A 10286-nucleotide genomic window follows, 5' to 3' on the forward strand; every position below is an offset into this window, starting at 1 on the left:
TCGCTCTGTCACCCAGGCTGGAGTGCAGTGGCATGATCACGGTTCACTGCAGCCTCAACCTCCCATGCTCAAGCAGTCCTCCTACCTTAGCCTCCCAAGTAGCTGGGACTACAGGCGTACACCACCATGACTGGCTTTTTTTTTTTTTTTTTTTAAATAGAGATAGGGTCTTACTGTGTTACCCAGGATGGTCTTGAACTCCTCGGCTCAAGCGATCCACCTGCCTCGGCCTCCCAAAGTGCTGAGATTACAGGCGTGAGCCACCGCGCCCAGACTACCCTTTTCCTTTCCTCTTCCTGCAGATGGCTGGAGTGTGGATAAATAAACATTAAGGCATATGCAGCTACGCCTGCCCTAGGAGACCCGAGGCTCACCCTGAGCACCCTCATTCCACACAATGTTAGCCCAGTTTTTTAACACACAAAAACGCTGAGTTCTGGCCAGGTATGGTGGTTCATGCCTGTAATCCCAGCACTTTGGGAGGCTGAGGCAGGCGGGTCACTTAAGATCAGGGGTTCAAGACCAGCCTGGCCAACATGGAGAAACCCGTCTCTACTAAAAATACAAAAATCAGCCGGGCGTCAAGGCTTGTGCCTGTAACTCCAGCTGCTCGGGAAGCTGAGGGAGGAGAATCACTTAAACCCGGGAAGCAGAGATGGCAGAGAGCAAAAATCACATCACTGCACTCCAGCCTGGGCGACAGAGTGAGACCCTGTCTAAAAAACAAAACAACACAACAACAGAAACCACTGAGTCCTAGAGAGGTTACCAGCCACTCAGGTGATGGGCCTGGGATTTGAATCCAGCCCCCGCAGGGTTTTCCTCTTGGCTCAGTTTCCCAGAATGGGGGCACTGGCTGTGATCCGAAGTTGTGACCTCATGACCCATTGCTCAGGCCTGGTGGCAGCCAGGTCCCCTTTTCTTGGGTGAGTCAAAACCTTGTGTCCAGGCACAAGGGATCTCCTGCTCCCAAAAGCAGTGGCCACAGCCCTGGGCTGGACAGTTGGATCAGGTCCCCAATTCCCTGGTGGCCTCTCTGGGCCTCAGTGGGCCCCTGTGAGCTGGTCCCCAAGCAGCTCTAAGTGTTTCCTTTTTTTTTGGTGGTGGGGACAGAGTCTCACTCTGTCTCCCAGGCTGGAGTGCAGTGGCGTGATCTCGACTCACTGCAACCTCCGCCTCCCAGGTTCAAGCAATTCTCCTGCCTCAGCCTCCAAGTAGCTGGACTACAGGCATGAGCCACCATGCCCAGCTAAGTTTTTTGTGTGTCTAGTAGAGACGGGGTTTCTCCATGTTGGCCAGGTTGGTCTTGAACTCCTGACCTCAAGTGATCCGCCTGCTTCGCCCTCCCAAAGTGCTAGGATTGCAGGCGTGAGCCACCGCGCCTGGCCAGCTCTGGGTATTTCTCAGTAGGGGGTCTCTGGGATCTCCCCACCATGGCCTGGGCCACCCCCACCCCCTACTCACTTCACTCAGCAGGAAGGAGAGTGTTGTCCTGCTGTGCCTCATGCTGCTGGCACCTGTGGCCCTGCAGAAATGGCTCTGAGACCTCCAGACCACTGGGAGCCCAGGTACGGCCCTGTGGGACACCCCCTAGACAGAAACTCACTCCCACACTCTCTGCACCCTCCCTTGAACCCCAAGGACACTAAATCAAGGTGGCATGGACCACACCACAGGCACCAGTGTGAGACACCCGCCCGGACCTTGCAGCGGTCCCCATCCAGGGACAGCAGCCAGGTGCCCAAAGCCCCTCCCCACACCTGTCCAGGTTCAGCAGCCTGGGTGGGGGCATCAGGACTGGCGAAACAAGGTCTCCTGGCCCCAGACACATGGGAGACCCATTCAGCTCCCAGAGTGGCTCTGATGGTTTCAGGGGGATTACGACACCCCAGCCCCTCTCCTGAGATGCCCCCAAGCTCAAGAATAAGCTTGCTCCAGGAGGCCCAGGCATGTCTGGCACTTACCACCACTGCGGAGTCCTGCCTGGGTCCCATGACCTCCTGGCTAGTGAGGGAAGGAGGGGAGAAAATGACCTGACCAAGAGGGAGGCCCAGGGCTCCCTCAACACCCACTCAGCGGAGCCCCTTAACTGTCTGGGCACCAGGCCAGGACATAATCCACACACTTTCCTTGGGTGAGGCTCCCAGTGGGTGGAGGGCAGAGTGTCCAAGAGGGCCTGAGGGGACGAGAGAGTGGCCAAGAGGGTGGCCAGGCATGGAGGGGGAGGGGCGGGGAGGGCAGAGGAAGGAGGGGGGAAGGAGGGAAGGGAGGCGTAGGAGTGAGGAGGCTGGGTGAGAGGTGTTAAGATTAATTGTTCATGTGTTTGCATATGATAGAGTGAGAGAGAGGGCACGAAGGAAGATGGTGGTAGGGGACCAGCAGCTCTGGGAACGGGGGGATTTTATCAACTCAGGGTCTAGGATATCTGCTTCCAAGCAGAGCCCATGGGGTGTGGCCTAAGGAGCTTGGGGGCTCCAGGAAAGTTGCCTGCTGTGCTGTGCCGCCCCAGGCAGATCAAAGACCCTCTCTGGTCATTGGCTGGGCGCGGTGGCTCACGCCTGTAATCCCAGCACTTTGGGAGGCGGAGGCGGGTGGATCACGAGATCAGGAGATCGAGACCATGCTGGCCAACATGGTGAAGCCCCATCTCTACTAAAAATACAAAAAAGTAGCTGAGTGTGGTGGCAGGTGCCTGTAATCCCAGCTACTTGGGAGGCTGAAGCAGGAGAATCGTTTGAACCCAGGAGGCAGAGGTTGCAGTGAGCTGAGATCGTGTCACTGCACTCCAGAGTGGGCAACAGGAGCGAAACTCCATCTTATTAAAAAAAAAAAAAAAAAAGAATGGCTTGAACCCAGGAGTCAGAGGCTGCAGTGAGCCAAGACTGCACTACTGCACTCCAGCCTAGGTGACAGAGGGAGACTATCTCAAAAAAGAAAAAAAGAGAGAGAGATGGGGTTTTGCCATTTTGCCCAATTTGGTCTCAAACTACCAAGCTCAAGCAATTCACCCACCTCAGCTTCTCAAAGTGCTGAGATTACAGTGGTAAGCCACCATGCCCGGCACCCCCAGTTTTGTTTGTTTGTTTTGAGACAGGGTCTCACTCTGTCACCCAGACTAGAGTGCAGTGGTGCAATCTCAGCTTACCGCAACCTCTGACTCCCAGGCTCAACCAATTCTCCTGCCTCAGCCTCCCTAATAGCTGGGATTACAGGCACACACCACCACGCCTGGCTAATTTTTGTATTTTTAGTAAAGATGGGGTTTCACCATGTTGACCAGGCTGGTCTTGAACTCCTGACCTCAAATGATCCACCCACCTTTGCCTTCCAAAGTGCTGGGATTACAGGTGTAAGCCACTAGGCCTGGCCCTATTTTTTTTTTTTTTTTTGAGATGGAGTCTTGCTCTGTTGCCCAGGCTGGAGTACAATGGGGCGATCTCAGCTCACTGCAACCTCCGCCTCCCTGGTTCAAGCGATTCTCTGCCTCAGCCTCCTGAGTAGCTGGGATTACAGGCACCTGCCACCACGCTCAGCTAATTTTTGTATTTTTAGTACAGACAGAGTTTCTCCATGTTAGCCAGGCTGGTCTCAAACTCCTAAGCTCAGGAGATCTGCCCGCCTTGGCCTCCCAAAGTGCTGGGATTACAGGTGTGAACCACCGCACCCAGCCAAGTGAGCTCCTGATTCTTATCTGTCCCTGCCTTGAGTCTGTGGATCCCCTGAAAGTAAAGACATGGTCCCCACTGTGACCCCAGCACAGAGCCCAGCACATAGTAGGTGCTCAGTTAATGTTTTCACATGAGTCCATAACTCGTGTTTTCACATGAGGCCTTGGATGAATGGTAGGGGCTTTATTTCCTCAGGTTCTGCTCCTCCCCAGGAACCCCAGCCCCATCCATGCCCCCATCTCTGTTGGCTCCTCAGGGCTCACTCCTGGAGGTGGTGGGCAAAGGACAATCTGTCATTCATGGATCCCTGAGGAAGGAACACACAGGGAGGCATTCAGACACCAAAAGGCTCTGCAGCCCAGGCTGGCCCTGCTTGGGATAGCAGCTCCCCCAACCATGCCTTGGCCCCAGGGCTGAGCCCCCAGCCCAGCCCTACCTTACCATGGACACCTCGTCCAGGTTCTCAAACTTGGACTCATTCCGGTGACAGAATCTCACAGCCATGACCACAGACCCGATGAGCAAAAGAGACACCAGCAAACACACGACCACCACCACGCTCGGGTTCCTGTGTAACTCACGGGGCCCAGTGTCACCTGGAGCTGGGGAAAGGAGCTCAGAGTCAGCACTGGGTCCTATTTCCCACAAGCCTAAGACACCCACCAGGGCCCAGAGCCTTTTAAATCTGTTCTCAAGAAGCTGACCTCTCTTCCCTCTCCAGTTGAGGCTGCCACTTTTTAATCATTTATTTTAGAGACAGGGTCTCACTCTGTCACCCAGGCTGGAGTGCAGTAGTGCAATCACAGCTCACTGCAGCCTCTATCTCCTGGGCTCAAGTGATCCTCCCACCTCAGCCTCCCAAGTAGCTAGGATTACAGGCATGCACCACCATGCCTGGACAATTTTTTTTTTTTTTTGAGACAGGGTCTTGCTCTGTCACACAGGCTGGAGTGCAGTGACATTATCTCAGCTTACTGTGACCTCCATCTCCAAGGATCTAGTGATCCTCTTACCTCAGCCTCCCCAGTAGCTGAGACTACACGTGTGTGCCACCACACCCAGCTAATTTGTGTATATATTTAGTAGAGATGGGGTTTCACCATGTTGCCCAGGCTGGTCTTGAACTCATTGGCTCAGGTGATCCACCCGCCTCGGCCTCCCAAAGTGCTGGGATTACAGGCGTGGGCCACTGAGCCCAGCCTAATTTTTAAATTTTATTTAATCAATTACTTTATTTATTTTTGAGATAGAGTCTTTTTTTTTCCCCCCTGAGATGGAGTCTTGCTCTGTCTCCCAGGCTGGAGTGCAGTGGTTCAATGTGGGCTCACTCCAACCTCCGCCTCCCGGGTTCAAATTATTTTCCTGCCTCAGCCTCCCAAGTAGCCCGGATTACAGGCGCCCGCCACCATGCCTGGCTAATTTTTGTATTTTTAGTAGAGACGGGGTTTCACCATGTTGGCCAGGCTGGTCTTGAACTCCTGACCTCAGGTGATCCTCCCACCTTGGCCTCCCAAAGTGCTGGGATTACAGATGTGAACCACCACGCCCAGCCATTTTTATTTTATTTATTTATTTATTTGAGACAGAGTCTTACTCTGCCACCCAGGCTGGAGTGCAGTGACACGATCTCAGCTCACTGCAACCTCTGCCGCCTGGGTTCAAGCGATTCTCCTGCCTCAGCCTCCCGAGTTGCTGAGATTACAGGCGTCAGCCACCACGCCTGGCTAATTTTTGTAGTTTTAATAGAGACGGGGTTTCACCATTTTGGCCAGGCTGGTCTTGAACTCTTGACCTCGTGATACACCCCCCCCCCCGCCCCCGCCCCCGGCCTCCCAAAGTGCTGGGATTACAGGCTTGAGACACCGCGCCCCGCCATTTTTAGATTTTTTTGTAGAGACAAAGTCCTGCTATTTTGCCCAGGCCCAAATACATAATGTATAACCTGTCTCCCCACCACAGCAAGTATTAGTTTCTCTCTTTGCCCATCGCTGCGTGCCCAGCCGTGACATACACTAGGCACTTAATAAATGCGCATAGCATGAAGGGCTTTAGACAATGGAGCAGAGACAAGAAGCCCTTCCTAGAGCATTCTCGGGGCTGTACCTCCCCCTGGTGGTCAGTTCCAAAACTGCAGCCTGTTACACCCGCCACCTCCCTACAAACACCCCAATCTCTTAATACTCACCTGGGCCAGGGGGCTCCAAGGTCTGGTCAGTGGAGGTCAAGGGCTCCGTTCCGGGGCTGTGGGAAGTGGGGCTCCAGTGCGGGGTCAGGGATTCGGAACTGGGGAGGGTGGAATGGGAAGAGGGGGTGAGCTCTGCCCTGGGGGAGCCAGAACTAGGGTGCGTGATTGTCTCTGGTTGTGGGGAGGAGGGAATCATCCTTGAATCTGTGGAGCTGGGGCTCGGCTGGATGGTAGGGGTTGCCCCTGAACTTGAGGGGCTGAGGTGGGTTATGGAGTCTGTCTCCAAACTCATGGTGCTGGAGTAGGATTTGGGGGGTTCCCCTGAACTATGGGTGCTGTGGGCGAAGGGAGAAGAAATCAGAGAGCTGACAGGTGATGTCTCCGTACTGTTCTCTGAGGTCACAGTATCTGGAAAGAAAAACATCATTGGAAACTGGGCGCGGTGGCTCACGCCTGTAATTCCAGCACTTTGAGAGGTCAAGGTGAGAGCATCACTTGAACCCAGGAATTAGAGACCAGCCTGGGCAACATAGCGAGACCCTCTCTCTCTCTCTTTCTCTCTCTCTTTTTTTTTCTTTTTTTGAGATGGCGTCTCGCTCTGTCACCCAGGCTGGAGAGCAGTGGTGCCATCTCAGCTCACTGCAACCTCCACCTCCTGGGTACAAGCAATTCTCCTGCCTCAGCCTCCCAAGTAGCTGGGATTACAGGCATGCATTACCACGCCTGGCTAATTTTTGCATTTTTAGTTTCACTGTGCTGGCCAGATTTGTCTCGAACTTCTGACCTCAGATGATCCACCTGCCTTGGCCTCCCAAAGTGCTGGGATTACAGGCATAAGCCATCATGCCCAGCCTTTTCATTTTTAATTAATTTATTTTTTTGTCCAGGTCATAGGGAGACCTGAAAGATTTAGGACACCATGTGAGCTCTCAGTGGGAAACTGAAGCTCCCACTCAAATTCATGCTCCTGGTCTGAAGTCCCACAGCCCGGGTTCAAGTGCAGATCAGCGTTCCCAGTCCTCTTGGCTGAGAGCTCTAGAAGCCCTTTGGATATGGGAAGTGACTGCATCCCAGGCAGTGCTGGGCAGCTCCTTTAAATTTTCTGGGACTCAGTTTTCTTTTCTGTAAAATGGAGTTCATGTGGAGTTGGTGCCTCTGACAGTTCATCAGTCAGGTTCATAGTGGGTGTACACAAGCTGGGTGCTCCCAGCTATTGGGGAGGCTGAGGCGGGAGGATTGCCTGACCCCAGGAATTCAAGGCTGTAGTGCGCCATGATTGCGCCACTGCACTCCTGCCTGGGAGACATAATGAGACCTTGTCTCTACAAAAAAAATAAAACAAAAATTAGCCAGGCATGGTGGTGCATGCCTAGTCCCAGCTACTCAGGAGGCTGAGGTGGGAGGATCGCTTGAGTCCAGGAGTTCAAGGCTGCAGTAAGCCATGATCATGCCACTGAACTCCAGCCTGGGCAACAGAGTGAGACTCCGTCTCAAAAAAAAAAAAAACACACACACACACACAATAGAATAGAAACACAGTGGGTGCACAGTGACACTCAACTATAAAGATCCACCTATGAGCTCAGAGAGGATCAGCCCTAATTTTCTCCAGGTAGCCCTAGGCTAACCTCAACTTTAATGGAAGACACAAAGACACAGGCGCTGGGAACATGTCTCCGGAACCCACCCTTCTACGTGTTGGTCCAGCTACTTCCTGGCTCACATCCCATCCCAGGCATGGAGTCCAGGGACCAGGCTGGGGGCAGGTAAGCAGTTCATGAGCCACCTCCCACAACGACTTCCCACCCAGTTCCAGGTGACTGGGCCTCTTAGGCACTTACAAGTTCATTCATCAACTCTCTGCTCCACCCATGCACTCTGCTCTGGGCCAAACTTTGTGCTTCCTCCTTGACTCACCCTAGGCAGCAGAAATGCGGAAATAACACACAACACTGGCCCTGAGAGGGGGCTGGGTCCACATGCCACCCTCCCCAGATCTCTATGTAGCCCCCCAGGCCCTGTGGGGATGACGTCTGAGTCTAGAAGAGGCATGGAACTCAGGCTGGGCTTCATCCCTATTTGACAGATGAGAAACTGAGGCTCAGAGTAGCAGAGGGTCTGGCCTGAGGTGACTAGGGAGCTGGGCAGAACGCCCCTCAAGGACCCTTGTCCTCTGTTTCTGCTGAAATGAAGATGATTCAGAGGCCAGAGTGGACCCCAAGCCAAGTCAGAATTCTGGGGAGCTGAGTGCTTAGTGAACTGAGGAAAAGCTGTGGACTTGAAAAAGGAAGAGTTGGAGGACACAAGCCCTGCTGAGTGCCTGGCACTGAGTAGGCACTGGTGAGCTGCTGAAGGGTTGACCAGAAGGTAAAAAGAAAGATGTTTCTAGGCACTGTGCTGGGTGTTTGCTCTCCCCAGAGACTCCTAGACTGGGAGGCTCACATGAGCCAAGTCAACCAGTTCTAATCTGGGTCTGGGACAAGCTGGACTGAGCCTCAGTTTCCTGAGCTATGAAATGGGGATAAAAGTGGTGCCTTCTGAATGAAACCCCTCCCTGCAATGAGCATTTCAGCAGCCATGGTGGCCTCTGCTCTGCTATTACAGGTCTGTGGGGTAGGACACCGGTCAGAGAGAGTGACAACATAGTGGCAGGTAAAGGGCAGAAAAAGGGAATGCAAGAAGCTCAAGGCTCCTCCCCTCCACCCTAGGCACTGTCTTATAGGAGAGCAAGAGGGAATTAAGTCAGACACCCAGAAGACCTTCTCATGGGAACCACAGATGTTTGATGACCAGGAAGTGAGTCCCTGTTCCCTGGAACCCCCATGGCCCTGAGGTCTTCACCATTCTCCCTTTGGGGACTGGCTAAAAGGAACAGATTTGAAAAGGAGCCCAAAAGTAGGTGTGAGGCCATCTGCGGCCTCCAGCAGGTTCAGGGCTCACTGGAGTTGCAGGACCCACAGCCCCAGGGCTTGGGAGCAGCGGTGCCTCATCTGTCCTCACAGCTGCTCCGTTTGCTTCTGGGAGAGAAGCCAGCCTTCCTCGGAGGGCTGGCAGACCAGCGTGGCCTGAGGGAGGGGTCCAGAAGCCAGGTGTGTGACTGGGCTGTGCGTCCCCCACCCCCACCCTTCCGCTTTCTGGAAGCTGAGCCTCCTTTTTACCAGCTCTTACCTGTAAGGGAAGTATTGTAATTCCCATCAGCTTTCAGCAGCACCACCAGCACCAAAAGCAGAAGTGGCGGCAGCTGGGGGCACGCCATTCCTGTGCCGGGAGGGCCTGCCACCGGCTCTGCACAGGTGTGTGGCCAGGTGTGTGCCCAGGTGCCAGCTCCTTGCACCTGGGTGTGCGCTCCCTGCTGGTGGAGCGTGGGGCTGTGCAGGGGCGAGGCGCAGGTGGGGCTGCAGGGTGTGGGACCTCCCTGGGGCGCTCCTGTTCCCCCGGGTGCGGTTCTCGCCCTCTTCACCTGGACTCCACCCCTTCTAAACACGACGACCCAGAAGCTCTCAAAGCCAGTCATCCACTAAAGACACCCTGCTCCTGCCGTCCTTTTTCCCCCTGCTCCTGGTTCCACAGCTGCCCAAACCCCTGCTGTCACTCCCTCTGCCCCTCGTCCAGCCAGGTTGTCCCCTCTGGGAGCACCAATTTCTCCCACCTCCCTCCTATCCCTGAACCCACAGGGCTGGGGATGTCCTTGTTCTCTGTCCTCGTCCTCCTCTGTCCTCTGTCTCACCCAGACTGGGGCCTTTTGGGGACATGACTAAAACCTTCTAACCTTCTAGCATTTCTATTATGGATTTCTTTTTCTTTCTTTTATTCTCTTTTTTTTTTTTTTCGAGACGGAGTCTTGCTCTGTCACCCAGACTGGAGCGCAGTGATGCAATCTCGGCTCACTGCAACCTCTGCCTCCCGGGTTCAAGTAGTTCTCCTGCCTCAGCCTCCCGAGTAGCTGGCGCCCGCTACCAGGCCTGGCTAATTTTTGTATTTTTTAGTAGAGACAGGGTTTCACCATGTTGGCCAGGCTGGTCTCGAACTCCTGACCTCAAGTGATCCACCCGCCTCGGCCTCCCAAACTGCTAGGATTACAGGCATGAGCCACCGTGCCCAGCCCTTTTTTTTTTTTTTTTTTTAAGAGACGGGGTCTCACTCTCGCCCAGGCTGAAGCACAGTGGCACAATCACAGCTCACTGCATTCTCAAACTCTGGGATTCAAGCAACCTCCCGCCTCAGCCTCCCAAGTAGCTGCGATTACAGGCGTGTACCACCATGCCCGGCTAATTTATTTTTTTTTTTTTTTGAGACTGAGTTTAGCTCTTGTTGCCCAGGCTGGAATGCAATGGCACAATCTTGGCTCACCACAACCTCCACCTCCCGGGTCCAAGCGATTCTCCTGCCTCAGCTTCCTGAGTAGCTGGGATTACAGGCATGTGCCACCATGG

At 54.1% G+C, this 10286-nt stretch overlaps 1 protein-coding gene across 1 annotated transcript; it reads right to left on the reverse strand.

The window, feature by feature from the left end:
- Positions 1-3747: 3747 nt before the first annotated feature.
- CIST1 (colon, intestine and stomach enriched 1) lies at positions 3748-9457 on the reverse strand. The gene is made up of 4 exons (XM_009435018.5): positions 9022-9457; positions 5854-6261; positions 4110-4270; positions 3748-3975 (listed from the first exon to the last, which is right to left on the reverse strand). Exons 1-4 carry the CDS (start codon positions 9365-9367, stop codon positions 3928-3930), a joined length of 963 nt encoding a protein of 320 aa, XP_009433293.1. The 5' UTR covers positions 9368-9457; the 3' UTR covers positions 3748-3927.
- Between the last annotated feature and the right edge of the window lie 829 nt (positions 9458-10286).

This window comes from Pan troglodytes, chromosome 20 (genome assembly GCF_028858775.2).
Source record: "Pan troglodytes isolate AG18354 chromosome 20, NHGRI_mPanTro3-v2.0_pri, whole genome shotgun sequence".
NCBI lineage: Eukaryota > Metazoa > Chordata > Mammalia > Primates > Hominidae > Pan > Pan troglodytes.